Here is a 20,177-nt window from a genome sequence, read left to right on the forward strand (position 1 = left end):
ATCAACGACCTCATCAATCATTTTATTTGTGGATCAACTTATTTAAGACATTTTTGATTAAGACAAACATGGGAAAGATTGGTTTATTTGGAGATTTTTGTGATTTTTTCGAGCACGCTTGCGCGTTGGGTAGATCAATATTAGACGATGTTTTCCAATAGTAAAGTAGCTAACAGGTAGGGTACAAGGAGCACATCGACTATTGAGGTATTCAAAGGGTTAAGTGCGACCACATAGCAGGTAATAAACCGGCAATAAGTCAAGTCAACTTAATTATGCCAAGGTCGTGAAAGCGAAATAAAAACTTTGTTGCAAACATTTCCTATTGTAAGTTAAAAAAGTTCCAATATAGAGAACCATAAGGTCGGCCGCATACACTCGTTTTCCATCATCGGGAAACCGATTGCATGAAATCAATATTTAATAGGTACATTAAGGGCTCCCGCACACGGGCCACCGGCTACAACCACAAAAAGCCGCTACGGGCACATTTCCTGTAGTTTTCATACATTTTATATGGACTCGCCGCACATGGTTGACGCCGGTGGCCGCCACTCGCTACAATCGTCCCTGCTCGCTTCTTGTGGCCCGCACTAACCACTAAACGCCGCAACACGCCACTCGCGCGATTATGATACTGCATGTATGGGTTAAAAAAGATATTGTGCACGACACTGTCTATTAATTAGGTACTTGGTCCATAACATATCGATAACCATGTAACAACCAATATTAACATTCCACTTCACTTAGTCGGAACGATAAGTCAAAGTCAAAATTCATTTATTTCAAATTGGCTTAGTTTTAGCTTAGTTAGTTAGTACAAACGTCAGGTAAAAATATTAAACTTAAGATAATGGTGATAATAATTAAAATCAAAGTTACGAGGGCTCCAAACGCGCCTTGGACCGAGAAGAGCCCACAACAAACTCAGCCAGGTTTATCCTTTTTTAGTTTATCACCATTTAACAATACGTATATAAGTAGCCTGTCGTTTAATTTCCAAGCAATTTTGTCGTTTACGTAATCATTTACACTATAATACGACTTTTATATAAGCTTACCTTCAATAAAAACTTTGAACTTATTGAGAGACATGCCAGTGGTTTCATGCGGCAGTTTATTATAAAAACGTATGCAATTGCCCTTAAAAGAATAACTAATTAAATATAGTGTTTTACAATTGTGTTGCGATCTCAGATTAATAAACATACACCATGGAAATTATATTCTACTACTAGCGAACGCCCGCGACTTCGTCTGCATGGAATTCAGTTTTTCACAACTTCCGCGGGAACCATGGGGTTTTCCGGGATGATAAGCCTATGTGTTAATCCAGAGTAAAGTCTATTTCCATTACAAATTTCAGTCAAATCGCTTCAGTAGCCACAGCGTAAAGGAGGAACAAACATACATACACTCTTACACACACACACTTCCGACTTCATAATAATAGTGTGAGGATCATACAGCCGCACATAGAACCTCCTCCTTTTTGGAAGTCGGTTAATAAGCAAATATTTCGTAAATTGAGGCAATAATTAAAACACTCGTATTGATTACACATATCATTTAATCTTAACACTCAATAAATAATGCTATTCGTAACATATATTTTACACTGTTTTATACATATTCATCCAAAATTCAAATAACTAAACACTTACTCATACAAATGTAAAAGTTATGAAATAATAAATTAAACATCGGACAAGGCTGCTACGCCTGGGAGCACTTTACCTGTAAAAACACATTAAATTGTTTTAATATCTACTTATATTAAAACTGTAACAGGTCCAATTCTGTACATTGTAGATAATTTTTTAAAACTTTTGTTGGAGGTCATTATACATAATAATCGATACTGAAGGCAAAAACATATATTTTTTTATTTTTTGTCTTTATTTTTGCCAACCTTTACCATCAATAATTTTTTTTGTACAAGGGGGATGGATAGGGACTTTTCACAATTTATTTATAAAATAGTATTCTGAACTTTCAAATTTTTAGCTCTATGGGAATTATTGTACATTACTTCTATTTTAAGGATTAATTTGACTGGACTATAGTGCAAATAATGGAATTAATCAGTTTGATACTATCAATTTTTTTTTTTATATAGGTAGTAATGTTTTCATTGTAGATTGTAGAGAGAGTTTTGTTGAGATATTGGTGTGCACTTCATACTTGCATACATACACTGCCTACTCTGAGGATTTGGGACGAACCTGAATAGCAGAAATAAATCCACTTTTGTACTATATGTAGTGCCTACCCTATTTATAAAACTAATGCACGCCACTGGTGATTTCAGTCTCTACATTCAGTAATCAAACTCTAGTATCGCGCAATCAGCGCCGCATTGTGCGACGAGCAGCGGTGCGTTATTTATGGTTGATATCGGACTTGCTAACGATTCGTTAGGCTATAATTACGCAAATGTACGATTAAAAATATCTATCCTTTTTGTTCGTTTTTGAATGAATAAATATCGTGCCACTGTATCATTGAAATCGTTATTTCATAAATTGGTTAATTTTAATAAAATCATTATGGAAATAAAGAAAATAATAGTCAATTATCATTGAAAATTGTATTTTTGGTTTTCTTTTTCAAGCAAAATGTTCATCATAATATAATGGTACCAGTAACTACGTTTGTTTAGGGTCAGCACTAAATATACGCGTCTAATTAGCAATAATGAGCAGTTTTATTTTGTACAAAAACTTCTTAAATTAGCTATGAGTGGCGTCATTTTATTTTTCGCAAACCATTTAATTCCTCAGTGCCTAAAGACAAAAGTCTTCGAACAGTGCGTGTTGTAAGTGATGACCTATGGTTTTTCAAGTTGGGTAAAATTTGAAACTAGTTTTAAACGTCAGTTTACATAAACACTAAACAGCTTTCTATGTGCAAGCCAGTTCGAAATTTAAATTAAACCTTTCATAAGTTACCTCTTTGGTCGCCATTTCGCGGAGTAGAAGATTGAAGATTTTGTTCCATTTTTAAATTACGGGACTAATGTGATTTTACATAGTAATTTATTTGGCCGCTAAACACGACAGATATGGATTCAGACAGCAAGTTCGATTTATCTCATATAATGTTGTCAAAATAATGCTCAAAAGAGGATGGCGAAAGTGGGAGTCACACTCAGAAGTGTCGTACACTCATACATTTGTATTAAATAAAACTATTATTTTATAAGATACTTGTATAAAAAAATATTGAGATTTTACAGAACGGGAATCAAGATTACTTCTATACTTAGCATAGCAAAATTGTTTTACTTATTGCCAAGACCGAAACGCCTTGTCGTATTTATAAAGCCATCACGCAGTTGTGTTTCAGCGGCGGTGTTTTTCAGTATAAAATTCACATTTATTCATATGCAGAGTATGTATTTGCGAATTTAAAATTTATTTATCCAATTTAATAAGTTTTACAATAATATTAAAACTACGTACCTACATATCTATAACTACATATTATAAAAATTAAAAAGGAAATATACTAAATTTAAATTATATCTAAAGGCTCAGGCGTCGTAGAATTCGTATGCATAGATAGTGTAGCTTCTAATTTTAAGGTATATTTCTTTTCTCCCTGCTTTTCAAGATTGGTTACCATTTGCTTTTTTCTTAGTTTAATCACGATTAACAACTATTAATGGGTTTCCATTAAGTACGCTACTTCTATCTGCTAGTCCCAAAATACATGCAACCTCGACATTCTCCTTCCCGAGCATGTTTGAGAAAAATATAATTTACCTTCAAGCAATTCGAGGGAGGCGCCTCCTCCAGTAGAGACGTGCGACACTTTGTCTTCTGTGCCCCACTTTGCGCAACAGGTCGCCGTATCACCACCGCCTGCGATAAGAAAAGTAGTGTTTTAACCTCAGACTAATTACATATGGACCTGCCTTACTAGGCGTTACTTTTCTGTGAAAGTATATGATCAACGATCTTATGTGATTATAAAAACTGTCTCTAGAGAATCGATTTCATAGTTGTAATCGAGTTCATCGGTTAAAGAGCTCCGTAAAAATACATTTTTGTGTAATTGAATTGTGTATAAAACGGTCAACAACTTCTAGTTTAGAATATGATAGATTATTGATAATGATATCATGAGATGGTAATTTAAGCTCATTTTTCTCTAAAAATGACAGACAATTTTGTTCGTAAATTTGGGTGTCTTACTAGTCCTTATGTAATTAGTCTGAGGCTTTAACTAGTCCTTTACTTTTAGTATTTTTTTTAGACTAGTAACTAGTCTTTTTCCAGAGTAACCAAAGTGAGTGAGGTAGTGATCGATTGTGTAACTTTGTGTATCTGTCAGCCTTGACACGTAAAGCTTAGAACCTGCTCTGAGGCTACGGCTCCGTTATCAGAAGTGGAATTTAGTCATTCCCCGTCATATTTAATCAATTTTTCCAAACGTCAAAAACGCTGTCATCCATTTTGTGACGTCCGACTTGATGGAATAAACGATATTGATGGAATAACCACACTAACAAAAAAAAAAAATCCGCTATTTATAGTGTCAAAATTAAGCTGAATAATAATCAATTCTTGATTCCCAGCTTACACCGATCAGCCTCTAAAAGTGTGTCTTCCTTACCACGCGACATTGGCGAAGTAAATTGTACCCAGTTGGTACAGCAGCAAGCCATAAAATCAAAAATTGAATTGAACGTCAAACTCATTATTAACTAATAATTTTGTCAAACACTCCGTTTGGTTAAGGGTTAGCGTTAACGTGACGTCATGAAACGGTTTAAATATCATCATGACAGCGTTTTGGCTCGTATTGTAATAGAAATACATACCAATGATAGTGATGGTTCCGTTAGCCGTCGCCTTGACAACGTCGTCCATGAGAGCGCGGGTGCCGCCCGCAAACTTCTCGAACTCAAACACGCCGGCTGGCCTGTGACCAATGATAATTTTATACTATAGATTGGTTATGTCCATACAAAATCACCGCAAAAAGTGATCCGAGTAGGCTACACTGAGGGCACACATGCACAATTTTGTCTTCAATTTCATTACATATTTATGTATATACATGGAGCATTTCCCATAACTCTATGGTTTTACATTCTCTAAGGAAAATCAATTAAATATGTCTAAGGAACATGTGTTCTACAATGAATATTTTTATAGTGAATATATATAATAATAGATCTTAAAATGTGTTTCTTATATACGCATCCTTATAATAATGGCATAGCGAAACTTATAGATAAATATTATGAAGTAGATAATAGTGAATAGTGCTGAGTGCCAGTTGTAACTATCTCGTTGAATTACTTGCGCTACTAACACATCTAACAGTATTTAGCATCATTGCCTGTAATCAACATTCAATCATTTGGATTTGCAACACAAGGACAATATATTATTATGCAAAAGGTATAGATGAGGTTGAGGTAACAAACCAACTAACTTGCAACTTTTAAGAGAGATAAGTTAGTTGTCCAAAACTTGACTGACATTTTGCAATCTTCATATGCCTCGTGTTCAGAGTAGATTCGAAGTTTGGCGCGTATTGAACATTTTTTTTTCAGACATCACTTATGTTTAATGGCAATAACATAGAAAAACACAGAGTTTATTACGAGATACGTAGCTCAGTGGATATGACCTCTGAATCAGAGGGTGTAGGTTCGAATCCGGTCCGGGGCATGCACCTCCAACTTTTCAGCTATGTGCATTTTAAGCAATTAAATATCGCATGTATCAAAAGGTGAAGGAAAAACATCGTGAGGAACCTGGAAATCTGAGAATTTTCTTAATTCTCTATGTGTGTGAAGTCTGCCAAACCGCATTGGGCTAGCATGGTGGACTAAGGCCAAACCCCTCTCATTCTGAGAGGAGACTCGTGCTCAATGAGTTGTTTAAGGGTTGTTAATTATGATGATGATAAAGCAGTAGTAAGTATAAATCACTCATACATGGGAATAAACTTGATTATCAAAAGATATGTTGATATAACAAAGAAGATATTACTATTCACCCTTACCCATTCCATACAATAACTTTAGCTCGAGCAATAGGTGCTGCAAACAGCTCCCTAGATTTAGGTCCCACATCCAAACCCATCCAGCCCTCAGGGATACCACTCTCAACATCAGCAGTGCCAGCCTGCGTAATAAAACAATATAAATATAAACAGAATTCAAAGAACAAAAGAAACACTGGCAAATTTTTTTTTTCCTACTAAATCTAACTGTCTCTGCAATGCTCGGGCCTCATTAAGGAAAAACGTTAATGCCCGTTAAAGAAGCATTCAGTTCTTGGCGACCGCGACCGGGTCATATGACCCATTGCTTAGTATGAATTTATATGCAGCACTAAACAAAGTCGCGCGACACGGTTTCGGAATTTGTTTAGTGCTCCATATAAATTCATACTAAGCAGTGGGTCGTACGACCCGGTCGCAGGTCGCGGTCGCAAAGAACCAAATGCTACCTTTAGTTAAAGCATTAATTTTTTATGCATTATTGCAGTGACCACACTTGAACGGCTTAATTTTAACATTAATAATGGCGATAATGTTCTTCGAATTTGAAACAAGATGAATGCTGACGCCGCTGCTTTGTTTGTTATGAGTGTAAATTGTTATATGCCTCAGCCGGGCTAGCATGGGCAAGGGATAAAATTTTTATCCACCCATTATATCCACTGACTAAGGATATAAATCCACCCGTCATAGCATGGCCACAAGGGAAAGACAAATTAATCCCCGATTGACATTACGCGTGGAGATCTTTTCCTCGACTATGGCATATGGAGTGGTGGAGGCGGGGGGAGGGGTAGGGGGGAGGGGTGGGGTAGGTGGAGGGTGGGGGGGGTAGGGGTGGGGTAGGTGGAGGGTGGGGGGGTAGGGGTGGGGTAGGGTAGGGGTGTGGTAGGGGTGGGGTAGTGGTGAGGTAGGGTAGGGGTAGGGTACGGGTAGGGTAGGGCAGGGGTAGGGCAGGGGTAGGGCAGGGGTAGGGTAGGGGTAGGGCAGGTGTAGGGTAGGGGTAGAGGTAAAGACGGGTAGAGTAGGGATAGAGAATAAGTGCACTTATGTCACAACGAAGCTTGACCGGGTCCGCTAGTATGATAGATACTATAGATACCTACTACAAACCACCGCAAAAAACAATCACCAAACAAAACAATGCCAACAGAAAACAGATAAATAATATGCACAAAATAACCAAATATTATCAAATTTACATTTATTTCGGACTATTAATATACCTAATGCCAATTTATAAGATATATACAAATGGGTTGACAAGTCTTTCCCTCCGTTTATCCACCGGGGATATTATATCCACCGGCGTGCCCATGCGCGGTGAGTGGATAAAACGAGTGTGGGGATAAACGTTTTATCCTCTCCCCGTGGATAAATTTCTCCCTTGCCCGTGCTAGCCCTGCAGGTCACAATAAAATTCTGGTTATTCCACTTCTTCACAATAAAGGCGATCCCGTCGTGCTAACCGTGTAGAATGAACGAACGTAGTGTAGCCGCTTTAACGCGTTAGTTCTCGCGTTAATTCCTTTGATATACCGACATTCGAACTATCGCTTAACGTCTAACGCCATTGTTAATGCCGTTGAAAATCAACGCGTTAAATTGTGATTACACTAAGGTCTAACGACCTTTGAAGCAAACAACTTTAAGTAAGCCAAAATATTTATCATTTATGCCTTTTTTAGCAAAACATTTTATTTTGTTGTTAAGTTTTTGTAAAATAACAATTGGGAAAAGGCAACTTGCCTGGGCATTTTCATCAAACTTGTCAGCCGTTATAAAATCTACAGGCAAATGAACCTTCACATTATTCTTAGCTGCCTTTTCTAGCAATTTTGCAACAATTTTTGCACCTTCAGCGTCATATAAAGAGTTGCCAATCTGAAATACAAAAATATATGTAAAGTACCACGTGCGGAACAGCAAAAGAATATGTATGTATATTAAGAATGAATGTATGTAATGTCTAACTTACCGGCATACCCTTTGTTTCCTTAAGGAAAGTGTAGGCCATACCACCTCCAATTATCATTTCATTAACTTTGTCCAATAGATTCTCGATAAGAAGGATTTTGTCTGCCACTTTGGCACCACCCAGAATGGCAAGGAATGGCCTACAAATCAAAATTTAATTCATCAAATTACTTTATTTATCACAATTTACATTACAATAAATGTCACATACAGTAAGTTTTAATAAATAATGTGATGTCACTAGTTGCCAGTAGTTTATATTTCCATAGAAAAACAGTGATAAAATAAAGCCAAATAATGTGGCTTTCTTTTGGTAAAAGAATTTTCAGAATTGGTTTTGTAGATCAGAGACAATCATCCCTACAACCTCTCAAACTATATATAGTATAGATTAAGTATGGAAAAGGCAACCATACAGTTATATACTGCACCATATGTTTGCTATGCATTCACCTCTAGGAGTCTTTTACATTTATTTTATTACATCTTACATTTTATTTAGTATCCAAACATACCTCTCAGGTTCATGGAGAGCTTTAGCAAAGTACTGAAGCTCTTTCTTGAGTAAAAATCCACTAGCCCTTTGCTCAAAGCCTTCTCCCATCATGGAGCTGTGAGCTCTATGTGCTGTGCCTGAAAGAAAATTAGAAATTAGAAAATCTTATGTCTTTTTTGATTTATCAGAAGTAAAAATTACAAGGATTACCATTTATTTTATGACCTGTTTTGGGAATTGTAAAGGTAAGAATTTAACAAATTATGGCAAAACAGGATATTTTTTTATTCTATTGTTAACAATTATAACTATTAAATACATATTTTGTTTTGTTGTGTTGACCAATGTCGATTCAACAGAATAGAATAGTATTCTGTTGAAGCCTCATTCCACTCAGTTCCAGTAAGTTAGGCAAGTAAAAACAAAAAGATTTATACAGTATTATAAAACAAGTAAAATACATAAAATAGATATATCTTACCAAAGGCATCATTAATATAAACATCGCCCAACTTCCTAAGGCTAGCTCGGAAAGCTTTAACCTTTTCTGGATCAGCCTTCGCCTTGGCTCCACTGGCATCAACTCCTTTGCCCTCCTCTTCAATGTGGAAGCGCACATTCTCCAGCAATATGAGGGATCCTGCAGGTGGGTCTGCACAGGCTGCTTCAACTTCCGGCCCCACACAATCAGGGAGGAAAGTGACATCTCTAAAATTATGAGATCATTAAAAGAAACAAAGCCAGATTTATAGCAGGAAATGAGATTGAAATGTGTGTCAAAATAAATTGAAGGAAGGAATAAGAATCAGAAGTTGAATTCTTAGAATAAGAATTTAACTGCTCTTTTGAATTTGTTGTACAAACAGAGCAAATTACTTTTATGAATCTTGGGCAGCAACAAGTGTAAAGCGCAAAATTAAATACCTAACATAACAACATACCTTTTTAATAACTTTTTAAGTTCTTCAGCGACAGGCTTTAGCGTGTATTTAAGATTTGCTTGACCGTCCGGTCTACCAAGGTGGGACATTAAAACCACGGATTTAGCACCTTTGTCCAAGGCATATTTCACTGAATCCAAAGCAGCTACTATGCGTTGGTTATTGGTGATCACGCCTTCTTTCAGTGGTACGTTGAAATCCACTCTAAAATAAATGAAAATAAAATAAAATGTGAATAGGTGTCCAGTCTGTAGTTTTAAAACATATTAGAGCATATAATTTATTTACCTCATCAATACACGTTTGCCACTCAAGGTAATAGCATCAATACTGAGTTTGTTCAAAGCCATTTTTGTATTTTTATTACGGTTATTAATTAATTTATATTTTCTGTACTATTTAAATTCGGCAAACTTTTGCATTTGCAATAAATTTTAGACAAATTTGACCTTGTAATGTCAAAAGGGTCAATCGGTCGAACGTTCTTGCCATAAAAAATATAAAACTCAAACCACGTTTTGAAAACTCGTTCCATTCATATTTTGTATCATGCAAAGTGAGAATTTAGTTTTTCTATAGTAAATTTATTATCAATTTTTTTCAAGTTATTTTGAAATTTAAACATAATTATGTGATTTCTAAAAAATACTTCTTATTAACTTTATAGTACGACCATAAATAATAGATGACATCATATTTGTGGGCGGAGAGGCGGAGCTAGTCAAGAGGGAACGCGGGAGGGAATTTTTTGTCGAGTTTAATGTTGATGTTGGCAGCACTGTCCGTTCTTCGCGAAATGCACGCATTGGGACGCTCGAATTTAGAATGTTCCTTGAAAATCTACGTTGAATTAAATAAAACTTTGTTAGTGAGTGATAAGTTTTGTGATTTCTCTACCGAAAAATTGTATTTAAGTTCGTGTTCAGTGAGTATAAGTGACTGTTTTGGCTGACCAACAAAGTTAACAGAAGTGCGTCGAAAGTTGAAACATGGTGCCGCTAGGACCCGGGCCAGGCCATCCTACCGCACACCAGACTCACGGCGGCCCATCTACTAACTTATCTGGTTCGAATTCGTTATCACAAAGTTCTTCGCAGTCAAATAAGTCATCAGTAGCGGTAAGTATTTCGCAGCATTGCCTAATGTTGCGTCGCTTAACGGCAATCTGGCGGCTCGCACATGTTTATGTAACTTGTAGTTTGAGCACGTGCGATTTGCCGCTAATTTCGATTATGATTTTCAGAAGCCGAACTACACATTAAAGTTTACTCTTGCGGGGCACACGAAGGCTGTGTCGTCCGTTAAATTCAGTCCAAATGGAGAATGGCTTGCGAGCTCCTGTAAGTATAATTAGCATACCTGGCTTTGTTTTGATTTTACTGTATCCAAGACTGACACCAAATTCGACTAACTAACAATAGCTTTTAATAGAAGCAATTAAAGCGTAAATGTATCCAGCAGGGACATCCTGACCTTTTCTAGGCGCCAGCGATTGTTTAAAAATAGTACTTAACTATGACATGTTGTAAAAATAATCTGTAACATACCTACATACTGCTGTGTAAATGAACTACCTACTAAAAAGTTCTATCAAATGTGAACTTTCATGGACTAATACCAGTTCATAATTTTCATTTGTATTATACATCTATTTTCTCAAGATTTTTAATATCTGATTACAATTTTGAAGTTTTTCAAAATTATACTTCTCATTGAATATGTATAAAAAATCTAAACAGTCCACGCATACATTCTGATGGACTGATTCAATTTTTTTGATGAGAAGTATAGTTTGAATAAGTAAAGTTTATCTGAACTGATTTTGATGGCATTATCAGTAGAAGTGAGGAATTATTGCAATAATTTGACATAACTTTGATTCAGAATCTCTGATAATAAAAATACCAGCAAGTTACATGTTTATTAATTTATTATAAAACATGGCTAAAACTCACGTGATACAATGTGATTGTCCTGCAATGCAAGAACCAGCTCATGAAAAGGGCCCCATGTAAGTTGAAGCTGGTGGGGCATAATCTGACGTTGTATCATATGAGTTTAAATTTAAGTTTTATAATAAATTAATATGAATAACACTCACAATAGTTTTATTCTAAAGTTACATGTTTATCTTTAATCTATCAAAAAATTGTCATTAATTTTACTCTAGTTATACTATCTGTGGTACTACTATTTCCTGTGGAATATATTTACACCATTAGGTTAAATGGGTCACTCCAATTTGCACAAGCAATGTGATAATAGGCCTACCATGTTCAGCTTAGTAAACCCTTGACACTTTGATTGCAACAGAACTGTTAGGAATGTCTCATGTGGTAACAGTTTCTATTTGTGAGTATAATAGTTTAGGACAGGTTATTCATAAGAGTTACACCTGCAAGGTCATCTGAGTTCATTTTTGTAATAACTTACTATTTATCTGTATAGTATTTATTTTATATTCATATAAGTTGTTGGAGGAAAACTTGTATTTAGAATAAAATAAATAAATAAATAAATATACTTAAACAATACACATCACTATCTAGCCCCAAAGTAAGCATACAGAGTAGCTTGTGTTATGGGTGCTAAGATAGTTGATATTATAATATTAATATACAATCATATACTACATATAAATACTTATATAATATATAAATACACACAGACACTGGAAAACACCCATGCTCATCACACAAATATTTTCCAGTTGTGGGAATCGAACCCAGAATGATAATAATGAAGGCATTATTGTCATTTTTCAATGCAAATCATAAAAACTGTACACATGTGATCATCATAAAAACTGTAATTTGATCCAGACACCTAACATTAATTGCTTTTTATCTGCTTGACTATGTAGTTGCAGACTCTTTTTAAGAACCACAATTTTCTATTCACAGATACTAACCAGCAAGGTGGAATTTTGATTATAGAGTGTGGCTAATGAAAGTAGAGACTGAAATCGTCCCCCAAATTTAAAAAAAGTGAAGTAATTCTCAAATTATAGTACAACTATTGGAATAACTGTGATTAATACTTATAGTATAGGTAGTAATTTATTTACAAACAAAAAAATAATTTAAATAAATTATGAAAATGCATGCTTTTTAATTTGTTTAAATGGTTTTTTAAATTTGGCGGGTGATTTCAATCTCTACTTTCATTAGCCAAACTCTAACTTGATACAGTTTGATGTATTTGTAAATAATGTAATAAAACAATATTGGTATAAATTTTCAGCTGCTGATAAACTCATTAAAGTGTGGGGCGCTTATGATGGCAAATTCGAGAAGACCATATCCGGACACAAGATGGGCATCAGTGACGTTGCATGGTCCTCGGACAGCAGGCTGATTGTTAGTGCTAGTGATGACAAAACTTTGAAGGTATACACAATTTTTTTTTTTTAAATTCAAGTTAGTTTGGTGACTACAATCTCACCTGATCGTAAGTTATGATGCAATCTAAGTTGGAAATGGACTAACTTGTTAGGATTTGGATGAAAATCCACACACCTTTCTGTTTCTCAATACTGGAACGCTAAATCACTTGGTGGTACATCTTCACTGGTTGGGTGATATCCACGGTCGAAGCATCCCAACAACCACATCTGGACTAATTAAGAAAATGTAAATCAGCAGGCACATACTGTACATACTTCTAAATAGAGGGCCAGCTCGGGCCAGAATCGTACCCGGGACTTCTGTACTGTAAATCCACTGTGCCACAGACGTCATCAACCACTAAGATGTTAATTATATTGACTAGAGCTGTTAGCTTAACATGCTCTCTGAAGCACAGAGGTGTATACCATCAACTTTTAGACACAGACAACCAGTTTCAATGTTTTTTTATAATACATCAAGTATAAATATAGCATATAGAGTACTTGTTTGATAAGACAGACAAGAATAAAGAACATTTTGCATAAAATGTAATATCAAAAGGCCTTGAATATCTAAGTCACTTTTTACATGTTACAGTTTTTGTTGCTCTATTTTGCTTAATGTATTTTAAATATTGGATAGAAGCAGGCGTTACTTTGCGGAAGTTCATCATGATTATATAATGATTTATTTATTTTGCTATCATCCGCGAAAATTCGGCGAACCTACAACGTGCAATTGCACGTTGTAGAGTCAACATCTCCTGAGGATGCTCCGGTTTCGGGGTGAAACGTACGTAGAGAGTATTTTGTCGGACCTGGGTGACGTTGTCGCATGGGTTCGCCGAATTTTCGCGGATGATAGCAAAATAAATAAATCATTATATAATAATGTATTTTTATACAAAAATATTTTTATGATTACAATTTTATCGTTAACTTTGCCTATAAATAAAGTAACAGTGCATAGGGACTTCATAGGCAATTTTGATGACATAGTTGGTAGTGCTGTGGTTCTCAACAGAAAGGTTGTGGGTTCAATTCCCAGCATGTGTCAGTTTAGGATTTTATATTTAAAATAAATTGGAAAGGTTGGATCTGTCAGATCTGGTTAGTTACCACCCTACTGGCGAAAATGTACCTACAGTTGATTTAGCATTCTGCTAAGATAATACAATAAAAACCGAGTTGAAAAAATTTGTACTTACCTCGTCCAAGTTAGCTCGCTTTCCATCTTTGACTACATTGTCATTTAACAAACGGCCTGACTTGTCATAAAATAAAATAATAGAAATTCAAGGTTCATGTCAAATTTGTATTACGAATGTGTCCATCTATTTGGAGAGTATTTAGCTTTGTGGGTCTGTAATTACACGCGCAACTCTTAGCTTGAGACTGAAACAGCAATGCTGCTTTATAGTAGAAATTAGAATGGCTGTAGTACTTCCATGGGCAAGCTCTATCACAAAAAGCTCTACCAATTCCTACTGCTATAAATGCTTTTAATTTAAATTTACTCAAGTTCTCATATGCTTTTAGATGCTACTGTTTAGTAGGTCAGATTATATCTTTAGCTATTTCTCACGGTAATTGAACCCTCCTTATCTTCTAAGATAATTTTAGTGTGCTCAGATAAGAATGTTTACATCTAGGGCAACAAGTGATAAGCTTCTGAGGATAAACTTAGCAACAGCTAGATACATAAATTAGGACTAGATAGTGTTATAGAATGTATAAATCCTAACTAATGTTGTAAAATATGTAATAGTGAGTTTGTCTTTTTGTAATACAATCACACCTAAAGTGTTTTGCAGATAGCATGGTACGGTGACAGTTTCTTTCACTCTTCAAAGTTGGCCGCGATTCACAATAATTGTTAAAAATATTATGAACCGTTACCGTACCCATGCTATCTGAAAAACACTTTAAACAGAGGTAATTAAATTCTTCTAATTGCACCTATTATAACACCACACAAAGCTATTGGGATATGCTTTTGTATTATTTGGCTGAAATTTAAAAGAAGATAGATTATACCCAGGATTAACACATAGGCTACCTTTTATCTCTGAAAGCCATGGTTTTTGCAAGATTTGCGAATAACTGAATTCCACAAATGTTCTACAGGGTGTTCCGGAGTATTTCCCATAAATTCAAGGTGTGATGGTGGTGTGGTGTGTGGCTATGGGAAATATGTGAAATATTTTCACATAGGCTACCTTTTATCCCTGAAAGCCATGGTTTTTGCAAGATTTGCAAATAACTGAATTCCACATGGACAAAATCGTCGGCGTCCGCTTGTATTAAATAATTCTATTATTATTTCTAGGTCTGGGAGTTAAGTTCGGGCAAATGTTTGAAAACTCTGAAGGGTCATAGTAATTATGTGTTTTGTTGCAATTTCAACCCACAAAGTAATCTTATAGTTTCCGGAAGCTTTGACGAGAGTGTCCGAATATGGGATGTAAGAACAGGTAAGCAGTTTCAGCATTTGTCGAAAGAAAATTGATGATTAAATCTACAGACTGTCTCATTTTACTTTGGCGAACAATATTGCTTTGCTAAATTTCAATATCAATTTAAAAATATATTGTATTATGTAATTATCTTTTTTACGACAGTAAAAATATTTTTTTTACTGTCTTATTTTTTTTTTTTTTTTAATTTTTAACCATGTAAATAATACAAAATATTAAAATGTATAAAAAAATGTATTTTTTTAAATTAAAAATATTATTATTATTATTATTGTAACCTTTTTTTTACAGGCAAATGCTTAAAAACGTTACCAGCACATTCAGACCCAGTGTCTGCGGTGCATTTCAATAGAGATGGAAGTCTTATTGTATCTTCAAGTTATGACGGCTTATGGTGAGTTTGTTTATCATGATAATTTCAGATTTCTATTATACGAGTATACAGGGTGCTCAAAATTATTTCCCATAACTCTAGGGTATATTATTTAATACCTTGAAGTTATGGGAAATACTCCGGAACATCCTGTAGAACATTTGTTGCATAAAAGTGGAAGTTTATAAATTTTATTAATTTTGTCTGATAAAAATTCATTATAATCCATAGCTAATGTTAATGATAGTAGTAATGAGGTAGATGATGTTGAAACGTAATAGGTAAATCCAGCAATTAATATTTTGTGTATAAAAAACCAGAATGGTTTTTTTGTTAAAAACAACTGAAGACTGTCTTCTATTTCTCTAGATTTTGATTATCAATGGATGACCTAAGTTAAAAACTATAAATTTAATAAGACAAACTCAAAGTTCCAGTAGTTGGAATTAAGCCCAGATTTAACTTAAATATCAAAGAGAGGTAGCCAAATTGTTTTGAAATCACAAGTAGGAATTTTGAGATGAATAAGTTGATTAAATTCGCTAGTTTGGTTTTTATTTAATAAATTTTTATATGATAATAAATATATGATCATTCATTCTAAGGTCAATGCAATCTACATATTTTAATATTGTATGAATGATAACTTTTATGATGTGATATTATGTAGGCCTAAAATGCATGGTAACTTATTCATTGCATAACATTTAGTAATCTTGTAGCAACTTGGTGATTATAATTATAATATTTAAATAAGTTAAGTATAATATAAGTTCAAGACATTTTGATAAATATATCTAAAGTAATAAACAACCAGTATATTTACTAACAAACTAATTTTTAAATTATTGCATTGTATATAGCCTATTGCCTTCTTCAATCAAATGGGCTATCCTGAAAAAAATTTCTTTTGCTCAGATAAAATATAGCCTACGACACTCACATAATAATGTGGCTTTCTAGTGGCAAAAGAATTTTTCAAATTAGTTCAGTAGACCCAAAAATTACCCCCTACAACACCACAAACTTTACCTTATTATAATATTAATGACTTCATAATAAATTTATAAGTGTTTTTGAGAATGTCTTGGGACAAGTCACATTACAATTTTGTTTTTTGTTTCAGTCGAATTTGGGACACTGCATCTGGACAATGCCTTAAAACATTAATTGACGACGACAACCCACCTGTGTCCTTTGTGAAGTTCTCACCCAACGGCAAATACATCCTGGCAGCAACACTTGACAACACCCTCAAGCTATGGGACTACAGTAGAGGCAAATGTCTCAAGACATACACGGGGCATAAAAATGAAAAATACTGCATCTTCGCCAACTTCAGTGTGACTGGTGGAAAGGTAGTTTAATTTCTCTGAATATCTTTTATTAGCAGATGCTAACATGCTTTGCTGATTAATCCTCGTAGCTCCCATTTTCGTGGGAATCTATACTAATATTATAAAGCTAAAGAGTTTATTTGTTTGTTTGTTTGATTGAACGTGCTAATGTCTGAAACAACTGGTCCGATTTGAAAAATACATTTTCATGTAGTTTTCAGATGTTAACATGTTAAGAAATAGATTGTAAAGGTTTTGTATATGTATGTGTGTAGTATGACGATAATTATACCAAGCATCTAAAATGTCAGCTTGACAGCTTGTATAATTATTGTTTGGGAAATATTGATTAAAATAGTCAGTGTTTTTGATAAAAGCTCTCAATCCTAATTCCTTTGAAATTTAACAAATTGCATTGGCCTCGGATGGTGATGGGTCACTGGTGTCTGCTAGTATTCCATATTGTTTTAACATTAATAATTCCATTCAATGACTAAGTTCCCTATGATGCTCAAGGAAATGGCACAAAATACTCATCACAATAGACCACAGACTATTGGGGATAAAAAGTATCCTATGTTCTGCTACAAGGTCCAACTTACCTGTATATTAAATAACATCAAAATCCCTTGAGTGGTTTAGATATCTGTGAAAACGTAACAGACAGACAGACTTACTTTCACATTTATAGTATGGAGTATGGATTAGTATGGTAGAGTAGTTCAGTAGTTATTTGGCTATACATTACAAAACAAGTAAAAAGAATTTAAATTAATATTTTTCAACAGTGGATAGTATCTGGCTCTGAGGACAACCTGGTGTACATATGGAACCTGCAGTCAAAGGAGATAGTGCAGCGACTCTCCGGCCACACCGACACAGTGCTGTGCACAGCTTGCCATCCCACCGAGAACATCATCGCCTCAGCAGCGCTAGAGAACGACAAAACCATAAAGCTTTGGAAAAGTGACACGTAATACTAAATGGTAAGTGAAGTATATAATAAATAAATAAATAAAAAAAATAGCCTTTTATTTTGAACAGCTTTTGGTTACATGAGTGTTGTGTTTGATTTGATTGATTATATTATGTCCCGCTGTTCAAAGTGTCTTCTGACATAGGCCTCCTCCAGCTGCTTCCACTGCACCCTGTCAGCTGCAACTCTGGTCCAGCGTGGCCCCAGGGTTAGACGGATGTCGTCCTCCCATTTTCTTATTGGACGTCCACGTTGTCTGGTACTGTCTCTTGGATACCAGAGTGTCACCTGCTTGCTCCATTTATCGGTCGTGCAGCGCAACATGTGTCCCGTCCAACGCCATTTCAAGTGGTCGATTCTAATGAGAACATCAGCGAGCTTTGTCCTATGTTTTATCTCACTTGAGGTGATCCTACTATACTGTATATACTTCACTACAGGATCACCTCAAGTGAAGTATATACAAATAAATAAATATGGATTTTTTTGTTATTGGATTGTGTCCTTGTTTACAACTATATGCCTTGTGTTCTTAGAGGACTTAAAACTTGGCGCATGCTGTACCTTACACAGAATAAAGAATGATACAGAATGAGTCTCCTTGACATCCACATATTAAAACTTTTTTCATAATTTATATTTCATGATTTAACACTAACAACAATAATTACGTAAATTGATATCATAATAGACTAAATAATCAATAAAAATACACCGTCTTGGTTTTTTTAGTTTTTAAAAGATTTATCACTTTCGCTGCGGCACTGGTCTGTACTTGCCTCTGGTGTGGTACGAAGTCGACCGACCTCGTAACTCTTCATCACGCTAGACGTACAAGGTCAATTGACCTCGTACCGCAGCGAACGTGTTAAACATTTGACGCCTTTTTTTTTTAATTATATTTATTGGAAATTACTATCGACGCTTCGTGTTGTATTGACTCGAGAATGTATTCGTTTTTGAATTTGTATTTGGAATGGGTGCATCCCTGCCGTGTACCTTATAACATGTTTTTTATACAGTTGTATTTAAAGTAATTCTCGTTTGTTACAGATACTCGCAAATATGGCGTTTTACAAAAAAAAAATACGGCTCCATATTGTGAGCCCCGCCTTTGGCTTGTGAATAGTTTTACTTAAGGTTTACTAGTTATATGTAACAGACAGACAGTTAGATGGTATGCTATTTCATATCTACATCTACATACTATATTATATAAATTAGTCAAATCACTCGGATGTGTGAATTTTTTTTTCATTTGTTATTAAGATATAACATATTTTTGTATGTGGCGTACAAGTGTGAAGGAGGATGTCATTTTAGCCATTATTAGTTTCTAATATTATATTGTGTTATAAGGATCCTTAAAAATTAAGAAAGCTTAAAAATAAATTTGTTGGATGAAATAAAAAATTTAGCAGGTTTATTGTGGTTTTCTTTATCGCTTTTGTATTCATCTATAACAGACTACGAACTTTACGGATACTACAGGGTCAGACTGCTTTCCATATAGAAGAGGGGATGTCTTAGACTCACTACTCCGCTCCAGTGCCGAGTTCATCATCATCATCATCATATCAGCCGACGGACGTTCACTGCAGGACATAGGACTTTTGTAGGGACTTCCAAACATCACGATATTGAGCCACATGCATCCATGAATCCCTGCGACTCGCTTGATGTCGTCAGTCCACCTGGTGGGGGTCGACCAACACTGCGCTTATGCCTACTGCCTATGTCGGTGACTGGTTCTTCTGCGGATCTCCTCATTTCTGATTCGATCACGCAGAGAAACTCCTAACATTGCTCGTTCCATCGCCCGCTGTGACTCGGAGCCTTCTTATGAGGCTTTAGTCAGCGACCAAGTCTCGGAACCATAGGTCAATGCGGGTTGGCGGGTGATAAAGTTTAAGTTCTTGAAAACCATTATCAGATTTCGACGGCCTCCGTGGCGCAGTGGATTTACAAGACGGAGGTCCTGGGTTCGATCCCCGGGCGGGGCCGATTGAGATTTTCTTAATTGGTCCAGGTCTGGCTGGTGGGAGGCTTTGGCCGTGGCTAGTTACCACCCTACCGGCAAAGACGTACCGCCAAGCGATTTAGCGTTCCGGTACGATGCCGTGTAGAAACCGAAAGGAGTGTGGATTTTCATTCTCCTCCTAACAAGTTAGCCCGCTTCTATCTT

At 35.4% G+C, this 20,177-nt stretch overlaps 2 protein-coding genes across 2 annotated transcripts; one reads left to right on the forward strand and one right to left on the reverse strand.

Annotated features, from left to right (window-relative positions):
• Nucleotides 1-1,555: 1,555 nt before the first annotated feature.
• On the reverse strand, nucleotides 1,556-9,903 carry LOC112050420 (phosphoglycerate kinase). The gene is made up of 10 exons (XM_024088684.2): nucleotides 9,730-9,903; nucleotides 9,442-9,645; nucleotides 8,982-9,208; nucleotides 8,520-8,637; nucleotides 8,006-8,144; nucleotides 7,777-7,911; nucleotides 6,028-6,149; nucleotides 4,832-4,932; nucleotides 3,771-3,869; nucleotides 1,556-1,740 (listed from the first exon to the last, which is right to left on the reverse strand). The coding sequence occupies exons 1-10, from the start codon at nucleotides 9,789-9,791 to the stop codon at nucleotides 1,700-1,702; spliced, it is 1,248 nt and encodes a 415-aa protein (XP_023944452.2). The 5' UTR covers nucleotides 9,792-9,903; the 3' UTR covers nucleotides 1,556-1,699.
• A 303-nt stretch (nucleotides 9,904-10,206) lies between these two features.
• On the forward strand, nucleotides 10,207-19,416 carry LOC112050421 (WD repeat-containing protein 5). The gene is made up of 8 exons (XM_024088686.2): nucleotides 10,207-10,559; nucleotides 10,685-10,781; nucleotides 12,685-12,830; nucleotides 15,159-15,303; nucleotides 15,598-15,700; nucleotides 16,806-17,037; nucleotides 17,805-18,002; nucleotides 19,046-19,416. The coding sequence occupies exons 1-7, from the start codon at nucleotides 10,431-10,433 to the stop codon at nucleotides 17,991-17,993; spliced, it is 1,041 nt and encodes a 346-aa protein (XP_023944454.1). The 5' UTR covers nucleotides 10,207-10,430; the 3' UTR covers nucleotides 17,994-18,002; nucleotides 19,046-19,416.
• The last annotated feature ends 761 nt before the right edge of the window (nucleotides 19,417-20,177 follow it).

Source organism: Bicyclus anynana, chromosome 4, assembly GCF_947172395.1.
Source record: "Bicyclus anynana chromosome 4, ilBicAnyn1.1, whole genome shotgun sequence".
Taxonomy (NCBI): domain Eukaryota; kingdom Metazoa; phylum Arthropoda; class Insecta; order Lepidoptera; family Nymphalidae; genus Bicyclus; species Bicyclus anynana.